Source organism: Zophobas morio, unplaced genomic scaffold (genome assembly GCF_036711695.1).
Source record: "Zophobas morio isolate AGI-343-1 ecotype UQ-CSIRO unplaced genomic scaffold, CSIRO_AGI_Zmor_V1 ptg000004l, whole genome shotgun sequence".
In the NCBI taxonomy this organism is placed as follows: domain Eukaryota; kingdom Metazoa; phylum Arthropoda; class Insecta; order Coleoptera; family Tenebrionidae; genus Zophobas; species Zophobas morio.
The window spans coordinates 14,819,098-14,840,172 of record NW_026972109.1 but is presented as its reverse complement, the minus strand read 5'-3'; the positions used below and the strand labels follow the sequence as shown (position 1 = coordinate 14,840,172).

At 33.7% G+C, this 21,075-nt stretch overlaps 1 protein-coding gene across 3 annotated transcripts in view; it reads right to left on the bottom strand.

Annotated features, from left to right (window-relative positions):
* Positions 1-462: 462 nt before the first annotated feature.
* Positions 463-21,075, bottom strand: part of Sprt (sprite) — a 71,444-nt gene continuing 50,831 nt past the window's right edge. For all 3 annotated transcript variants that reach the window (XM_064074258.1, XM_064074264.1, XM_064074273.1), the window contains 4 exons: positions 17,795-17,947; positions 17,588-17,740; positions 2,166-2,445; positions 463-1,838 (listed from right to left, as the gene is read on the bottom strand). In XM_064074258.1, the coding sequence (XP_063930328.1) occupies positions 564-1,838; positions 2,166-2,445; positions 17,588-17,740; positions 17,795-17,947 (1,861 nt within the window). In that variant the 3' untranslated portion in view covers positions 463-563. The remainder of the gene's footprint in view (positions 1,839-2,165; positions 2,446-17,587; positions 17,741-17,794; positions 17,948-21,075) is intronic.

Here is a 21,075-nt window from a genome sequence, read left to right as displayed (position 1 = left end):
ATTTTAAACTTTACGTTTTTCAATTTTTCGAGTGTTTTATACTTCGATTTCTGAATTTTTTAACTTTTCAAGTTTTCAATTTCTCAATTTTTTCAACATTATCAGTTTGGGGAACTTTTCAATTTCTGTTTTTTTTTATTTTTCGATATTTTAACAATAATAACTATTTCCAAGTTCTCAGGCGACTATTACTCTGAATATTATCAATGTAAACTCCTACCATAAAACATATCAGCAAAATCATTTTACTCTAGTCTATATTCAAAATTTTGAGGTTATGTGTTAAGTGTTCGTTGTCGTCCAAGTTCAAATTTAAACCCAAAAATGGCGCTACAGCAAATCAAAATGTTTGAGATTTTTTAATTTAACGGTTTTTTAACATTTCTAAGAATGCTAGTTTGAGCCGGATGGGTTTATACACCAACAACACTTTTTGTAATAATTATATTTCAATCAGTCGTTACATTACATTAAATTACGAACGCAAAATAAAATCCTACTTTTGTACACAATTTCCTATCTACGGTTACACTTTTAAAAATCACTACATTAAACTTCCATTTTCAGCACCAACTCCCGCTATCCACCCCATTTTCGAGCAATTTCTGCCCATAACTCATCCACTTGGCAGTCTCGTGACACCCATTAATCCCATTTGTTTCCAAATTGCTCGGGGTTTCCCCCTTGTGGTTCCTCTTCCTTGACTCATTCTTCTGTGGGGAACTACTCGGCGTAGTCGAAGGGGTTTCCACCGACTGTAGACTCTGTGTCTTATGCAAAGACAACCGAATCGGTTTTTTGGGCGGAGTCGGTCTCGGCTTCACCTCCGAATAGTACCCGGTGTAACCCGCCAACTTCCGATTATTCTCGATCGGTTCCGAAGTATAGTCGATACTCTTCGTTTTGTAACTAGTCGTGGAGTTACAGTCGCTATCAAAATCTAAGGACTTAACACTCCGACTGTCTTGTATTTTTTTATAGACGCGTTTATCGTTGTTCGAATTTGTGTCTAATTCCTCGACACTTTTTGAGTCGGAGTATTTCGGACCAATGTGTATTTCCGAACGAAAATCTAGAACTGAAGTAGATTTACGAGCGTTGTAGTGTTTTAAAATATCAGAGTTGTATTTTTCGGACGCAGTAATGCACTTTTGTCTGTGTTTTTCATACAGACTGTCTCGATTAGTTCGAGTGAGTTCGTGGACGATTTTCGTTGCTTTCTTGTAACTCTGGTCCATGATATCTGAACCAAAGTCTTTTTCAGAGTTTGTTGAATATCGATGATTCTCGTTAGTGTTCGAGTATCTGTGCCCATTTTCCGTGTTTCGTTTGTTATATCTAGTCACGTGTTCAATCGCGGAGTTAGTTTCAGAGTTGTAGTCCTTTTCTCTGTGGTGATGATGGTGACTGTGTTTCCGATAAGTCACCTTTTCGTCCAAATTCTGGGTACTAGTACAAGTCTGTAACCCATGCCGCGATCTGTGCTTGTGTCTGTGACCTTTGTGGCAGTGGTAGCCTTCAGGAGGTTGCGGACTTGGTGCTACGATATGAGTATTTGAAACGTTAGAAAGACTACTTTTGGATCTGACAGGAAGCGAAGAGTGTGTGTCTTTGGACGATTCCAAACCGGGGATGTTTGCTACTAGTGCTGTCACTTGAGGACCTTTTTGAAAGACTTGGACTTCTTTGGGATTTTGGGGGTTCGTGGACACAGTCGGTTGCGTAGTTATGTTAATGTTGGTCACGTTTTGGTTTGTTTTGACTGTTGAAATCACAGGAGTTTTGGCAAGAACGCGGAGATCTTGGTCGGATTTGTTGCGGCACAGGAGTTCGGAAACCTGAAGCAAAATATTTCGATTACTATCTTCATATAACACGAAAATAACGAATTTAACATTGACATCAAAATCGATTTAGAGGTTATAGAACATCAACTGTCGTAATTACTTTAACAGTTCTAACAAAACTTATTACTAGGTACTCTACCAGAACCAACGAACCCCACATTACTTAACTGTAAACCAAAAGCCTTTCCTTTTTCAACATCAACAACGTCTTTTCCGTTAAAATACAAACACCAGGAAAACATTACTCTCACTAGTTTCCGGTCTCGGCCTCAACGAATGCAAATGTCGCAACCGCCTGCTACACTAAAACTTAATTACCTGTTCCTCCAAGTAGGAAATTCGATGCGTCAGTCGAATGTTGTCCGAAATCAGCCCTTCCTTCGTCTTCTGGGCTTCTTCGGCCCTTTCCCGCACAGCCTCCAGTTCGCATCGAAGCGACGCCACTTCTTTGTTGGTGGTACCCAACGAGATGTTGGTACCATTTTCTGATAATTTCCGCAGGATCACGATTTGGGCGGGATCTGGAGCAGCGGCAAGTAGTCGGCTTAAGTCGTCTCGGTTCTTCGTTAAGACAATTTTCCCGTTGACTTCGACTAATCTGTAATGAGAATAATCAGACTCCCACTCTCCACACTATGCTGAGCACGAGAAATATGGCTTAAGCGATAATTTATTTCTTGAGCAATTTGTCGGCTTAAACATACATCGAGGAGGTTTCGTGGAAAGTAGTGGTTAAATCGAGTGATTGTATGGTGAGGGAACTGTTAGCTCTTGGAACTTGAATTAGAGTTAGTAGCGTGTGGAAGTCGTAGATGGAGAAGAATATGCGGCAAAAAATGTTCATTTTTAATAGAACGACAGGTGCTCATTTTTTTTTAATGAAATATCTGTATTTATTATGTTGTATAAGTGGTAGAAAAACCCTAATGCAGTTACAATTCATTAATTTAAATTAGCTGACGTTTCATTAATTTAGAGCTTGATAATTAATTGTATTAACTAATAAGTCTGCGATTTTTAGTCAGTTTCACTGTACATAATTTCACTGTTGTATTGTTCACAACATAAAATGTGAATATTAATGATACGGTTAGAATCGTCAATTCTATGCAGTGAATTCTTGGAGCTCCACACAGCACCTCTATTGAAGTAGATGAATCTGAAAATAATCTAATGACGGTGAATGGAGTCCCTCATTATTCTCAAGCGAATTTTCCACATACCCCGCAGCTAAGCATTATATCGCTAACGTCCGTGTAATTTCGCCTATAGCACTTGCACACTCCATTATTTGACTTGACTCAAGTTCACTAATTTTTCTAATGTTTCTTGTAAATATTTGAACAAAAAACATGAAATACATTTAAAAGCATCTGACTGATGTCTAAATATATATTTACTTTTTCTGTTTACTTCCCGAGTCTAAGCTAAGAAAATATAATCGATTTCATTAAGCGACTCGCTAGTTTTATGTCTTTCCGACATTTCATCATTTCTAGAATACGAAAACATAGGTTCCTCGTTTTCGTCTGTCTGCGTCTCAGTCGATTTTATTAGACTGGTAATCTTCTAAACTACCGGACCGATTGTTGTATGTATATTAGGACTTTCGTGTATGTAGATGGTAAAATGCTAACGAAAATTTGTCTGATTATCCCACCAACGATGATATGATGTCATTTCCAACTTTTACAATAGTAAATGTTATTTAAATTTTATAAAACAACATACTCTTCTACTTGTAGTTCATGAATCCGTGTTGTTGAGTTTTTACATTTGGCATTCAGATTTTTGTAAAAAAATCAAAATTTTACAAGCAAAACCGAATGTTCTGAAATCTAGTAAACGTTTTAAAATATAAAATTCAAATAAATCCTATCTAAAATATGCAAAATATTTTTATCATTCCATTCAAATTTTTTAGAATTACTTATACATGGTGACACAAATAAATTAATGAATGAGAGTCAATTTATTTTATTGATTAAATCACAAATGATGACGTTACATCAAAATTTTACCTAATAAATCCAAAATGCAAAATATGATTTGTGATTTTTCATTAGAATCGTATTTGTTAGAATTGGCTGCGTAACGTACACAGACAACAGACAGGTGAAAATGGTAGACCACCTTTTTCGTACTCTTGGGGTCATGAAACATTGAGAAACCATGAAAGTAGCCATTCGCTCGAAAAGAATAGACTTTATTACAATACTTCCTCCTGTGACCGTAAAAAATTCTAAAAAAAATATTTTTTGAAAGGAGCTGTAGAGAATTCAAAAAATGCGGGAAGAATTTCATACGAAAAAATTGGTCGAAAGTTGTTTCAACCGAAGTTTCCTCGCTCTTGAAGTAGAATGAAACATAAAAAATACACACCCAATCAGATTCACGAATTTAACTCGTTGCTATGGAAATTTGCAATTTAACACCTTTTAAATTTAACAAGTTTTTACAAGATTAATAATAGAGACAAAATCAGTCTTATCTTAGCAAGTACTATCCCCGCCCATCCGCCCCTATTTTCTCAGAGGATATGTCATTTGCCAAAATGAGTCCTGTCTTAGCAAGTACTAACCCGGCCCCTATTTTCTCAGAGGGTATGTTATCTGCCAAAATAAGTCTTATCTTAGCAAGTACTAGCCCCGTTCACCCGCCCTCTATTTTCTTAAAAGGTATGTTATTTGCCAAAATGCTAAGATAAGACTGATTTTGGCAAATGACAGAATCCTCGGAGAAAACAGGGGGTGGGTGGGCGGGGCTACTACTTGCTAAGATAATTAAATTTTGGAAAATGACATATCCTCTGAGAAAATAGGGGGCAAATCTAAAAAATATGAATGCAATGATAAATAATAAGTAAAAATTTATCATACTCTGCACATTTTAGGGAAAATTTATTCGGCAAAATTTTGAGATGACGTCATCAATTTGTTGGGGGAATAAACAAATATATTTTGGTTACATGCTTACAATAACTTTAAAATATCTGCAAGATTTCGAAGTATTTTTGTTGCAATTCTTGATTTAATCAATATAATCTATTGACTCAGTCATTAATTTTTTTGAGACACCCCGTCTAAGCAAATCTAAAAAATATTAATGCACAGATAAATCACAAGTATAGAATCATCATATTTTGCACATTTAAGATTATCTGTCTAATAGAAATCGGAGACGGCAAACAGACAGATAGACAGACGCACAGACAGACAGTTAGACGCACAGACAGACAGTCAGACGGAAACGGGAGACTTATTCTTTCGTATTGTAGGGGTCATGAAAGGTCGTGAAGCTTAAAAGTTGAGAGTCGGCCGACGGACTCGATTGCAATACTTCTTCGCTTACGCTCGGGAAGTAAAAATTAAAAAATATTTCAGTACAGTTCGAAAAAGAAAGCAATTTATTTGGTTTCATAGTTCTAGAATATTTTGTGAAGTGGTAGGCTATAAAGAAAAAGTTGAAAAAAAATTCTTGAAGTCAAAGACCGCATGGAAAAGGAGTGACATAAGACTTTTTTTTGACAACAAATAAGAACAGAAACATTAGTTACAAAAGAGAGTCGAATGAGAAGGCATTTGAAAAAAATTGTTTCCAAAGCTTGAAGAAATAAAAATTGTTCGATTAATGGAACAACTCTTGCTGAAAACCCTCAATCCTAACAATATTATGAAAATTGAAAAATTAGGTGGTTTTATTCATAATAATATAAACATTTTCAGCTGGTTTTGCGGTTAATTTCAACTGGTTCTGCGGTTATTTAATTTTTCCCGCTCGTTTGACAAGTGGCTAATTTCATGTCTTCTCGACGTTTCGTAACTCCTGTAATGTGATAAAGTAAGCTTTCCGTTTTCATTTATCTGACGTCTGACGTCTGTTGACGATTTTATTAGAAAAAAATCCGAAACTACTGGGCAGATTGTTACAAAACCGGACAGATTGTTGTAATTCGTTTATCTTAAAATGTTCCTTAAAATTTGTCTGTCCTTCTGGAGCGAGGGAAATTCTGTTTAAATAACTTTATCCCAGTTTTTACTTCCCGAGCGTAACCTAAGAAAGTATTGTAATAGGGTACATCCAACGAATAGCTACTTTACTGTTTACTCGACGTTTCATGATCTCTAGAATACAAAAAAGTAGGTCTCATGTTTCCGTCTGTCTGTGTTGTCTATCTGTGTTGATTTTTATTAGACAGACAATCTCCGAAACTACTAGACCAATCAATTCAAAGTTTATATGTATGACATTATGTATCAAACTATTTCAAATCATACCCACCAACAATGGAATGACTTCATTTCTAAAATTTACAATTTTGCTGAATAAATGTTCCTTAATTTTTATAAAATAACAAAATCCGGTATGTGTGATTTATGAATCTGTGTTGAGTTTACCACAGACATCCAGATTTTTGGTAAAGAATTGAAAATTCAAAAACATTATACAATTATTCAACTTTGGAGTGCCAAAATCAAATTCTCATAATACTCGTAACAACTATTCACTCAAAAAATATTCGGAATGTTTTACTCTATTTAAGCTTAATTAATTAAATAGTCCTCTCCTCTGATTAGATAAGACAAAATCAAAATCAAATTTTATTTTATTTTAACACAACTGCCACTGCTGATGTTATCTGAACGTAGAAATAGTCGCATTCTTTCGAAATATTAACAAACAACTGAAGTATTGTCTGAGAATACAAATTTTCCCGTTGTTTATCAGCTTTAAATATATTATTTCATATTAGTGGCACCTGTGCAGACCGCGTCCTTTATAGAAGTTTTCCGCCACTAGTTTTTACTTTATAGAGGTTTTCACAAAACAAAAATCGCAGAATCAAATTTTACAATTTTTCAGAGATACGCGATTTGTTGGACTGTACTTCAGGGGCGAGGGAAGTTCTGTTGAAATAATTTTCGACCAATTTTTTACTTCCCGAAAGAAGAAATAGGTCTCCCGTCTCCGTTTATCTGTGTGTCTGTCCGTCTGTCTGTCCGTCTGTCTGTCCGTCTGCCTGTCCGTCTGTCTGTCCGGAGGATTTTTATTAAACAGATAATCTCCGAAAGTACTGGACCGACTGTTGTCAAATTTTGTATTTATATTAGGAATATCATGTAGATGTAAAACGCTAACCAAAATTTGTCTAATCATCCCCACCAATAATAATGTGATGACGTCACTTCAAAATTGTAAATAGTAAATGGGTTTTAATTTGTATAAAATAACATAGTTTTACACATGCAGAATTTTGGAAAAAAAATAAAAACTTTAAAACAACATTAATTTTGCAATTTAATTTTGAATCTGCAAAACCGAATGCTTTGAAATCTTGAAGATGTTTTAAGGTTATGATAGGGATGATAAATTCTTAATCAAAATATATTTACTTATCCCTTTCAAAAAATTGATGACGTCCGTCAAAATTTTGTCGAACAAATCTTATCTATCACTGCATGCATATTATTATTTAGATTTTGTTTATACAGGGTGTCTTAAAAAAATAATGACTGAGTCAATTTATTTTATTGTTTAAATCAAGAACTGCAAAACTGAATATTTTGAAAATTTGCAGACGTTTTGAAGTTATTATAAGCATGATAAGTTTTCTAGTAAAATGTATCTTGCTAAACTGAATTCTTTGAAGTCTTGCAGGCAGTTTAAAGTCATTGTAAGTATGGTAGAATGTTAATCAAAATAAATCTACTTATTCCCTCCAAAAAATTGATGACGTTATCTCAAAATTTTGCCGAACAAATTCTACCCAAAATGTACAAAATATGATGAGTTTTTACTTGTGATTCTTCATTGCATTAATATTTTTTATTGATCAAATTAAGAACGAGTGATCCCATTTTCCCGAAAATGAGAAAATACCAACGTCTTTATTTAATAAGAATTACAATAATGATGTTCAGAACATTTTGTCAATTGTAGTTTACTACTTAATAGTTTTTAATCCTCTGTTTTAAGGGGACGAACTCATTCAAATCAAACCAATTTCTACGTGACATTCTTTCGATGTAGAAACATAAACATTTCAAGTTGTTTTTCTTATTGAGGATAACCTAAGGACGTACAGTAATGGAGTCCGTCGGGCAATTTGGTACTTTCATATTTTCTCGATATTTCATAACCCCTAGACAAGGCCGTAGCTAGGGGATGCTGAGCCTCCCCTAGATCTAGACAAGTTATAATTAACCAAATATGAATTACAACACCGAAAATCAAAATAAAATGTAGTGTTTTATTCAATAAGCGGAAGTCAGAGCAGCAAAAAAGTCTGGACCGTCGGCATTGTGATCAGGTTATTGCAATTCGTAGAAAACATCTTTTAGTTCAGTTTCTGTTTACCTCTCACGTCTACAAGTTGATAAGTGTTATCGCTATTTGTCTTAAATTAGGAGTACCATAAATGATTTTCAGTTCAGTCGTCACTCGCACCTCGCAAGAATAACAATAATACAAAACTTTTATTATTAGTATTACAATACGTCTATCCAAACTGATATATGAGTCCTTGCAAAAAATGTGGATGACATCAACACAAAATTTTGTAATAGAAAAACTCACTTGTTACAAACGGTTAGCACGTTTCTTTACCTTTACTCAAACATTAGATACATATTTTGATTTTAGCATGTAATGGTAGCTATAAAAAACAATAAAATTCGCAAAATCAAATCTTTTAATTTTTCGAAAGACTTGTATTTGACAAGCTGTACTTCGACCAATTGAACCTTGAATATGCAAAACTAGCTTATGTTTTAGTTGTTGTCTTTAAATTTTTAGTTGTGTTTGTAAACTATACAAACTGCCCTTAGCACACTTATTACGTAACAGTTATTTACGTTACAAGTGGAATAAAATCATTATTATGGACGTGTGTGGAGTTTGCTCACAGCGACCGCTAGAGAGTTGTGTAATCACACGCGTGCGATAATGCATTAGCCTACGTGTACGACTTCATAATTTGTTTAAAATCAATTTAAATAAATGCAAAAATTGTTATTTGTATTTGCGGTTCGGGTTTTTAGCACATAGTATCTAATAAATAAATGGCCCTTAATCACTCAATTTTAGCTCTTTCTTTCAATTAAGTTGAAGTTTATTTTATTTTTACTTCCCGATGGACAATTAACGGAAATATTTCCTGTTTTATTTGTTGTCGGTCTGATTACTGAAAATATATTAGACTAGAAATCCTCGAAACAGCTGAACAGATTACTCTGAAATATTAGCTGTATATTCTCTTCATCTCATATATGGTAACATACTGACAAAATGGCATTAAGCAAATCCATTTCATTTTTTTGTATTTTTCAACTATTAATTTCAATGCATTTTCAAAGCATACGGTTATAATAATTGCATTTCAAACGTCAAAACCTAATGACTTCTTCGAAATCAAAACAGGTACTTCACATGAGAAGACACAATGACTAAACACAATTATCCGTAAATCAATTCCAGAAAATTATTTTGCTGTTAAAACGTAGTTGTGCAAAGAACTTTTGTGTAATTTGTTCGCGAGACGTCTTTACAAGTCCCGAATTATTTTTTAACTCGGTCAGTGCCCCGTCAAAAAACTTCTCTTCGTGCGCTAAAGAACAATTTCGCGGACTAGTTCACGAATAACGTGTAGACAAAGTACTTATTTATCAGTGTTACACAGTGGCGTAACGTTTAAATTATCTAGTGTTTAAATTCTTGTAACCGGAGTGGGAACTTGATTAAAGCGCTGACAATATGATATCTGTAAAGTGCGTTTACAGAGAATGGACACTTGTATACAATGGAGTAAAAAGCAGTAAAGTCAAACCAGGATCAAAGAAATGCTGCTAGATAGATCCTAGGAGTGGTTTTAAATTATAGCAAATACCGTCTTCCGTAACATTCCATTCTTTCTTCACCCCACTTTTTATCCCGTTTTGGCAGCAGCTCTTCTCGGAAACGAAGACAATGGCGTGTAAAATAATCTTAATTAGTAGTTACATGCGAACATGCTTCAACAATTACACAAGTGAAGCAAATAATGCCTGTCGAGAACGTAACTGCCATCGATTCCGGGTGAAGGAGTTCCAACGTCGTCCGGAATAATCAAGCGTGATCTTTATTACAACTACGTACATCTACCAAAAATGTAACAGTTGATTTTTTAAACGCACGTCTGGCTCTTCGAAGGTAGAAACAAGTGCGGCCGGATATACGGGTGGAAGGTTACGAGTGTTGACTCCGGTTCCCATTGTCGGTGTTTCCGGTCGCTTATCTGTTAAAAGCACGCTTTTCCAACCGCAAAATTACAACAGGCACAGCCTGCAGGCTCATTATGAGTGAAGTTTTTGCAATGAGGATGAATTTTGTGATTTACTGACTCATATCGCAAAAAAGCTTCCGTTTGTTTAGTCATGTTTTTTCCTGTTAAAAAAGTGGATTAGTGGAAAAGAGCATCCACTGGATTTATAGTCATTCCACAAATTTGTGACCGGTCTACAAAAACAAACTATTTTATTCATTAATGCAAAAACACACGTTTCTAATCTACTTTTTATGCTGTTTAGGAATCTGGTTTCAGATTTTTTCTAACACGTGTAGTTTTTTTGAAACGTTTGAAGATCTAAGATATTATTATGTCAACAACATGGCGTGTTGTTCAGTCCTTGGTTAATTCTAAACTTTATTGACATATCTGAAGCGTCGATCTAGTGAGTCGCGGAATCACATTTTCGTCCCAAATGGGTTGCATTTCCATTTACGTATTTAATAAAGATGAAAAAATAAATTAATGGCCACAAGTTTCCACATAAACAGAATTGACCTAGAAAACCAAGCTTTAGTTCGGTGTAACTGATGGCCGAGAAAATACGTTAAAGGTTGAAAATGGCAAGACTTTCTCTCTCTTTGGTGTACTATTTCTCGAACATCATGATGTAACATTTGACAGAAATCTGCCATCACTAAAACCGCTCCACATTGTTTAACGTTTGATAAAATCTTTCATTTTGTACAGAAAAATCTTGATGTGAACCCAGAAAATGAAGCTCAAGCCCATTTACTTGCAGGTATGAATAGCGTCATTAAAATCAGACGATTATTTCACGTAAGCGGTCTGAGTGGACCCATTTAAACTTTCCCAAGCTGCGTGTTCCATATAAGTCGGAGTTGTCACAAAAATTATCTAATGTATCTCTTGGATTTCTAATTCCACGAAGATTATAAATTTTCCCTTAATTTATCGTAAAAAAAGTTAAAACTTGTTATTAGTGCTGAGAGACCATGTTTTCCCGTTGATTATCTGCTTTAAATATATTTTACATTGTCCGGACTTGCACAATCCTTTGCAATTTGCGCCTCCACGGCGCAGGGGCTGCGGGAGTGTTATTTATGCCGCTTGTTTTTACTTTATAGAGGTTATGGCAAAATAAACACCGCAAAATCTAATCTTATAATTTTTCAAAGAAGCATGATACTTGGCCCCGCCCACCCACCCTCTGTTTTCTTAGAGGATGTCATTTGCCAAAATCGTTCTTATTTTATCAGATATTAGCCCCACCCACCCACCCTCTATTTTCTTAGAAAGTATGTCATTTGCGAAAATCAGTCTTATCTTAGCAAATACCAGTCCTCGACAACTCCCCCCTTCCCACCTCTATTTTCTTAGAGGGTGTCATTTGCCAAAATCAGGGCTAAATTTAACTTTTTCCTGCAGAGGCTCTTATAAGCAAGCAATAGCCCCGCCCACCCACTCCTTCATCAGTCTAGTGACTACTCGTAATATTGTTAATGGTCCATTATTATTTTATTAGAATCTTAGGCAAATCCGTTAAACCGTTGCCGTTGGTGTGAAAATGGATAAATTGTTAAAGGAAGTATTTACAAAGTATTAAGCTGGTGTTAAATAAGCCTGCCGGATGTGAGAATCATATTTAAAAAGCAAAATTACCGATGCTCCTCCCACTGGCACAAGCTCCACTTTAATAAATCATTTAATTGGCCCGGAGAAGAGGGGCGGCGTTTACAGTTGCACTTCTTTGTGTTTACTTTATATGATTTCTACTTCTCAAGCGTAAGCTAAAGAAATATTATCTATCTGTTTTGTTGTCTTGTCCACGTTTAATAATCTTCTAAACTACCGGACCGATTGTTGTTAAATTTTGTATGCGTTCTAGGAATACCGTGTATATGGTAAAACGCTCACCAAAATTTGTCTGATCGTCCCCAACAACGATGATATGACGTCATCTCCAACTTTTACAACAGTAAAAGTTATTTTAATGAAATGTTTAACTTTACCATTGTCCTGTTTTCTGTACTTCACATTATTGAAAAATTATAATAATTTTGCAATGTACCATGGGCACAAAATTTTATAAAATAATATACCCCTCTACTTGTAGTTCATGAATCAGTTCTGAGTTTTTACCCTAAGCATCCAGATTTTTGAAAAAAATCAAAATTGAATAACAATATTTTACAATGTAACTTTGAATTTACAAAACCGATTGCTGGAAACTTGCAAACGTCTTAAGTTCATCGGAAACGTAAATCGTTAAGCAAAATTTTGCCAAAAAAATTCTATAAATCTAAAATCTGCCAAATATGATGAGTCTATACTTATGATTGCACTGGATTTATATTTTTTAGAATTGCTGGAACGCGGATGACTCAAAATTAATGAGTGAGTCAATTTATTTTATTGGTCGAATTAGAAACTGCAAAACCGAATGTTGCCAAAATCTTGCAGATGTTTTAAAATTATCGGAAGCATAATAAATTGGTAATCGAAATATATGTGTTTATCCCCTCCAAAGAATTGTTGACGTCATCTCAAAATTTTGCTGAATAAATTCTGTTGAAAATGTGCAAAATATGATTAATCTATACTTGTTTTTTATCCTTTCGTTCATATTTTTTTGAACTGCTTATTCAGGATGACTAAAAAAAATTATAAATGGATTAATTGTTTTATTGATCAAATCAGAAACTGTAAAACCAAATGCTTTAAAATCTTACAAACGTTTTAAAGTTATCGTAGGCATGATCAATTTATTATAATCAAAATACAGATATCTATTTATCTTCTCCAAAAAACTGATGACGCCATATAAAAATTTTACCGAAATATGTCAATCAATTTATTGTATAAATCAAATCAGAAACTGCAAAACCGAATACTTTGATATCTTGCAGCCGTTTTAATGTCATCGTAAGGATAGTAAATTTGTAATTAAAACATGTCTGTTTATTCCCTTCAAAAAATGGATGACGTCATCTCAAAATTTTGCCCAAGAAACTACTATGTGAAAGGAAAGTATATATGATAAGGAAAAATAAGCAACACCCACCCACCCCAATCTCAATTGTGATGAATTTTTCATTCGTCGTCAGACCGAGGGGCGGAGCTTAATTGTAAAATCGATGTTTCCCGACAAAATTTACCATTTTAAACTATTTAAATATATTGTCGTGAAAAGATTGTTACGTATATCCAGAAAAAAGACAAAATTGCTGATGTGACTCGTTGTGAATATTGAAGTTCTAAAAAATTGTTACATTTCATATTGTAAATTCGGGAAAAATGGTGAAAATTTTCCAGAGAATGACAACGAAACAAATTTTTTACGCTAGACATCCACATTTTGGGAAAAAAATCCAAATTGTAAGACAATATTCTGCAATTTAATCATAATTTATTCATTTAGCCCCCAAGCTTACCCCGTTTTCCCGCAAACTTTATAACTGTAGACCAATTTTTTTAATAAAATCTGAACTTGCTCCCTGTGCTCGCATTCTAAACGTCCTTTTTTTAAGTTAGTCTCAGAAGTATTCAAGAAAGAGTCGTTTGGATTCAAATTGTAATAATAAACTTGTAGAAACCCTTCGAATACGAGCGCAGCGAGCACTTTTAGACTGCTAGAGTCTCCGCAACTTGAATACATAATTACAAACATTTTAAAATTCACTTTTTTTAGACAGTAACAAATTTTTTTTATTAATAATTTAGCTTCTCAGGGACGCTAATGAATCATTTTTAATAACACCTGAACGTGCTCGCTGCGCTCGCATTCTTATATGGGTTTTGCAATTATGCTCCGCCCCTCGGTCTGGCAACGAATGAAAAATTAATCACAATTGAGATCGGGGACGGTATAGGTGGCGCTTAATCTTTAGCTTTCATTTTTACTTAATACATTCAATTTTCTTTTAACTATTCCTTGAGATAAATCAGGTTTGGCAATTAAGCTCCGCCTCCCGGTTCATGACGAATAGAAAAATTAGTAACAATTGAGATAGGGTGAGTGGGCGGGGCTTATATTTTCCCTTTGTTTTTCTTAATATACCTAGTTTTGTTTTCATGAGAAGAAACTTTAAATATGTTTAAAGTAGTAAAAAAGAAGCAAAATACAAATTCAGTGATTTCTGCGCCCCGAAATCTACAAGAAAAAGCATTTAGTTAAATTTAGAAAATCGTCGAAAATGGGTCGAAATTTGCTAGTACTTGCCAAATAACCTAGCCTCTAAGAAAATAAAAGGCGCGTAGGTCATGTTAGTATTTGCTAAAATAAGACTCACTTTGGTAAATGACCTACTCTTTAAGAGAAGGTACTAGCCCCGCCCACCCACCCTTTATTTTCTTAGAAGAGTGGGTCATCGGCCAAAAATCTTATTTTAACAAGTACTAGCCCCGCCCACCCACCCTTATTTTCTTAGAGGATATATTATTTGCAAAAATCAGTCTCATACTTCCCAAGATAAGAAGATTTTGGCAGATGACCTATTATTTATTTTCTTAGAAGAGTAGGTTATTTGGCAAGTGCTAGCCTCACCCACCCGCCCTTTGTTTTTTTAGAGGGTAGATCATTTGCCAAAATCAGTCTTATCGCAGCTAATACTGCTAGATTTTTCAGTTTTACGTTTTTTCGACTTTCGAATTTTTCAATTTCTCGCGTTTTAAATTTTCATTGTTTGATCTGTCTTTCGAATTTTTAATTTTACAGTTTTCGTTTTTTTGTCACCGGTTTTGGAAAGGAGTAAAAAGTAATTTTGATCAGCGATTTGCCGTGTTTACCGTAACTTTAAAACATCTGAAAATTTTGTTTCTAATTTTCAATTTTTGATTTTTAGGTTTTTCAAAATTTATTATATTATTTTAAAAAATCGCAAAATGACAAATCGTGTAAGGGAAAAATTTTAACTTGAGAACTTGAAAAATTAAAAATCAAAAAATTCCACAATTGTAAAGTTAAAACTTGAAAGTCCAAAGATTGGAATTAAAAACTGCAGAATTGTCAAACAAATTATCAAATGAAATATTCAAAAGTTGAAAAATCTAAAAATTAAAAAAAAATTAAAACTGGAATTTCGAATTCGGTTATATAAGATTTTTGTTTTCAATTTTTCGATATTTCAGTTTTTGATTTTCCGATTATACAATTGTACAATTTTCCGATTTCTTCTTTATCCGATTTTTCAATTCGTCATTTTTTGATTTTTAATTTTTTTATTTTTAGCAAGTACTAGTCCCACCCGCCCAGCCTTTATTTTTTTTAGACCCGATTTGCCATGTTTACCGTAACTTTAAAACATCTGAAAATTTTGTTTCTAATTTTCAATTTTTGATTTTTCGGTTCGAATAAATTTGTTCTTTTAGTTAAAAAATCGAAAAATGACAAATTCTGAAAAGGAAAAATTTTAACTAGAGAACGTGAAAAATTAAAAATCAAAAAATTCCAAAATTTTAAAGTTAAAACTTGAAAATCAAAAGATTGGAATAAAAAACTGCAAAATTGTTAAACAAATTATCAAATGAAATATTCAAAAGTTGAAAAATCTAAAAATTAAAAAAAAAATTAAAACTGGAATTTCGAATTCGGTTATATAAGATTTTTTTTTCAATTTTTCGATATTTCAGTTTTTGATTTTCCGATTATACAATTGTACAATTTTCCGATTTCTCGTTTATCCGATTTTTCAATTTGTCATTTTTTGATTTTTAAATTTTTTATTTTTAGTAAGTACTAGTCCCACCCACCCAGCCTTTATTTTTTTTAGAAGAATAAGTTATCTGCCAAACTAAGTCTTATCTTGGCAAGTACTAGCAAAATGTGATGATTTTATACTTGTGAATTGTCTCTAAAAGGTGATTAAAAAAATATAAATTATTTATTCAATTAATATTATTAATTAAATCAGGAACTCCATTTTCCCGAAAATTTGGAAATACAATTTCTATTCAAATCAATATAATGCAAAAATGTTGACGACGTCTTCACAAAATTAACTCACTTGAACATACGCGTAGCAAGCTTCTTTACATTTACTTTAACATTACATAGTTACATATATTTCTTTTAACTTATAGGGGGTCTCATAAAAAAAATCGCAAAAACAAATTTTGTTATTTTTCGAAAAAGCTAGCTACATATGTTTTCTTATACTTCAGGAGAGAAGGAAGTTCTGTCGAAATAACTTTCGACCAATTTTTGATTATTTAAGTGTAAAGGCTGACAGTCGTTTTTCGAAAAAATAAAATTTAGTAAAAATAAACCTTTCCAAAATCTCAATTTTTCAATAGATACATGTTTTCAAAGTTTTTCGAAATTTCGACATATTTAAAAAATTTCAACTTCTAACCGAATTTTTCGCAAATCTTGGTATGGTAATAGACCATTAAATATTTTTCAGATCAGCTCTTTGAAATCTGTATCCCAGAATTTTTGCGGATTTTTAGTCATCTTTTCAAAAATTTTAATTTTTCAATACCTTCCCGTATTTTCTGAGATTTAGAGGAAGTATTTAAATATTCAATTTCAAACCGATTCCAAATTTTTTTTTTTTCAAATTTCGAGATATTTAAACAATTTCTATTTCTAACGGAATTTTTGAAAAATCTTGGCCGGGAACAATTAAAAAATTAAGATTTTTCATATCAACACGTCGAGATCTGTCAGAATTCTTCTCTCACTTTTGGCTTTGTTTTAAATCTTAATTTCTATCGTTTGTCAAAATTAGTTCAGTATAAAAAATATCGTAGGATAGTATAATTGTCTACGTGCCATATTAGCTAAATTTCCCCTTCAAACTAAAAACAATGACGTTTACAGGATTTCAATATCTGTTTTGTTAAAGTCTGTAAAATAATCACGAACTATTTATAGTAAGTAATATATTATACTATATTGTATTATTATAAAATTTTAATTTCGCGAGATGGGTAAAACTACAAAATAATTAATTAAATCTTCACTGAATTAAAATATTGAAAACTGAAAACAATGTGAACAATATCCTCGTCTGCAGGATAAAGAAAACGGTTCAACTTTTCCAACCATATGAGAATCCTCTGCACAATTATCACCTGATTTAGACTTAAACTCTTGCCCAAAATTATGCATATATTTAATCAATCAAAACCTAACTAGAGCGGCCCTGTTCTCACTCATTAGCCAAATTACTCCACAGGGAAGTAACTTCTCGCCTCATAGGTAGGTAATTACCACGCACTAACAGTACCACAAGTTGTCAGTTGTTTGTTCCACGTTTCATTAGATCAACCCAACAATAGCCACGTAACCTCCAAAGAAAAAAAATAATAGCTGATTATTCGCCCATTCCCACATCGCCGCATCAGCTTAATTTAAATGAAGAAGGCGTTAATCAGCTGCACGTCCACCGTTGCCAGCTTTTAGCATTTAAAGCATAAATTCATATATTTTTTATTTTTTAAAACTGCTTACCTGTCTCCCTTACACAGCCCCGTTTCTTCCAACGCCCAGTCCACCCAAAGGCCCGTCAAGTTGTCCTTCTGGCTGGCGCCGAATTTCGGGCTCTTGGGGTCGTACTCGACCTCCACGCCCAAGAGTATCACGTGGACGCTGCCGTTGACGCAGCTACGACAGCGGGTTCAGTTTTTCTCTCGATTAGAGCGTTCACAAAAAGCCTACCTGTACAAAGTATGAGATTCCGACGAGTTTTTATTCGATTCATCTAGACATAATTGGAGAGCGCGCGTTTCCTCCAGCAATGTTAACAAATTGAGCTCTTCGCGGCCTAGCTGGTATTCCAATTCGGCTTGCTGGATCCGAACGTCGATGTTGCTGGAAGAGAAGTTCAAATTTAGAGTAGGTTGCAGCACTCCTGTTAGCATATCAAAGTTTATCTATTTTTAATATTTTGACTCTATTTTAGAGTTAGTGTATAAAATTAGAAGGAATTAGGACACGGGAAAGTCGTTAAACGTACATCGTTGGCTAATAATATTTTGTGGAAATTTCACGCAAACACGCGACTGCTAATTTTAAATATACGGGCTAAAAACAGCAAACTGCTCTATAAATTGACGATGCAATTTCGAACGTAACTTTCTGACCTTTCGTTAATTGCATAAAAGATTTCAAGATTAAAATAATGCAACTCTTTCTGGGTTTGATCTGTATCTCTGCGTTATGGTTTCGGAGAGATCACAGCAGGAGTTCAGAACAAAAGCATCGTCTTGGACGAAGTAATGGTGTCATAAGACCACAGTTTTTATTCTCAGTGAATCCATAAATCAGTTTTAGAGAATTAAAATTAGATGGTGTAATTTCAAAATTAAGTACCTTTATCACCTGAGAGAATAAAATATAACAAGCTCTTGAAGAGTAACAATTGCTACACTAGTGGAGTATGAATCCGCTTTGAGTTTTTGCCTTAAACATCCAAACTTTCGCAAAAAAATCCAAATCGGCACTACTTTAGATTATTATATAAGCGGCAGTTCACATGTTGGGATTGACATACGTGTCCTTGCTGAAATCATGTTGCTTCCTATAGTGTTACTGGTATTACTTATCTCTATTTGTTTTAACGTATAAGTAAAACACAAATGACAGTTTGCAAAGTCTTTTGTTTTATTTTTTCAATAAGCGGGATTTGTAAACTGTACTTAAGTCGAACGATTTTTTTCTGTATTGAGGATATTTAAAAAACCCGTTGTAATAATGAAGCTTTTTATTGCATTGAACTGTGATGAAAAATTAAATGTACAATTATTTTGTAAAGTTTTCACTTAAACAAAATTATATACATGATAAATAATTAAATTAACTGCAAACTATGATATGATAACAAGTACGTACTTGGTTTAATCTGTGGAAATCAAACTCGATGTTTCAGATCGTTATTTCGAGTTTTTTATAAGTTCAAAGACACGTTAAGCAATTTTATTGCAATTACTTTCAGGATTATAGGTTTAGTTAGTTAGTAGTTGTAGTAAGCTGGTGGTAAGTACTCTTAATGTATGAACTTTTCTTATTTTAGTACATGTTGAGCATTAAAAGTTCGCCTAATGATTGTGGACATATTTTACTGTATTAAAAATACATGGTTAGTTTTTGCTCTTTTTACTACTAAAGCAAAAACTAGATAATATTTTTGCGATGTTTTATAGCTTCTGGATTATGAAAAAGTGGGTACCCCGTTTCCCTCTGTCCGTTTGTCTATAGTTTCTGTAACTGAGATATGGAGGTATACATGGTAAAACAGTAATCAAAATTTGTCTGTTTATCTCTAAATCCAATCTAAAATAAAGTGGAAACTAAGCTACTTTAATGTTTTTTCGACGTTTCATGTACGAAAAAATAGGTACCCGTTTGCGATATAGATAATTTCTGAAATTTTAGACAATGTTAAGAATATCGTCTAAATGCAACCAAAATTTGACTAGTCATCCACGAAGAATGTGATGGCCTCCTCTCAACATTTTACACAGTAAATGTAATTTACTTTTTATAAAATAACGTACTCCTACACTTATGGTTTATGAATCCGCCTTGGGTTTTTACCCTAGGCAACCAAATAAATTCAAATTATATATACAACAATATTTTGTACTAGTGTTGGAAGGGTAAACGATCTAGGGTGTTCGATCTCCTTTTTTTACTTCCCGAGCGTAAGCGAAGGAAGTATTGTAATCTAATCATCCCCGCCAATAATGTAATGACATCACTTCAAAAATGTACATAGTAAATGGGTTTTAAATTGTACAAAATAACATAATCCTACACACGTAGTTTATGACTCCGTATTGAGTTTTTACCCGAAACGTCCAGATTTCTGGAAATTAAAATCATAAAACAACATTTTACACTTTAATTTTGAATCTGCAAAATCGAACGCATCTAGCAGATGTTTAAAAGTTATGATAAGCAGGATAAACGTTTATCCAAAATTTATTTACTTATCCCCTTCAAAAAATTGATGACGTCAGCGCAAAATTTTGCCTATCTAAATTGTACAAAATATGATGAGTCTGTACTTGTAATTTATGGAGGGTCCCAACTGTCTTTTTTAAATATGTATTGTTACGATGTACGGGTGATTAAAATTGGCGTGAATAAAACTCAACAATTTATTTCTTAATAATTCGAATTACGCTACTAACTATTACAGCGATTATGTTACAAAATAATTTCGCAACGCAAATGCACTCGTTCACTCGACTCTTGACTGAACAATCATTCCCGAAGGTGGCCTCTATTTAAATCCCCATTTCGGCGATCGAGCTCTTTCTCGAATTGGATATTCGCGACTTCCGCTTCCAGGCTTTTCGAGCGCCGCTTCGAGACTTTTTCTGGGCCCGTCGCGACATGCGCTTGCATCCGCGCGGCGGATGAGTCATACTACATACGAAAGAAACGCGTACATACTAGACGACCCATAGGCGTCGTACCGGAGCGGCGTATGGGTTTATTTCGTAATAATATGTACGACCTTCTCGGGGCCTTCAAATCTATTTTTTAAGAATGTGAAATCTTCTCGGGGGCCCCAAATCTCTTTTTTTTTAATGTCAAACCTCGGAGCCCCAAGTGTCTTTTTGTAAGAATATTAAATCTTCTCGGGGCCCCCAACTATATTTTTTTAAGAAGGTGAAGCCTTTTTTTTTCTATTACGCTGTGACTAGTACCTTCTACATTGTTTTTAGTCCATAGAGTAAATTTATTTCGAAAATAAAATTCCGCAAAATCAAATTTTATAATTGTTCAGAGAAGTAGTATTTGTTGGACTTAACAAAGTCATGCTGATTAAGGCTAATTATGCTGGATATATGAGGATAAAATAATAATAATGCAGAATATGTTCAAAAAATGTTTTTCTTTCTCTAACAGCCTTTGTGCGCCTCTATTTCAGTGATTCATTTTATCTGGTGTGAATGAAAGCTTGATCTTATTCTGAACAGAAATAAAGT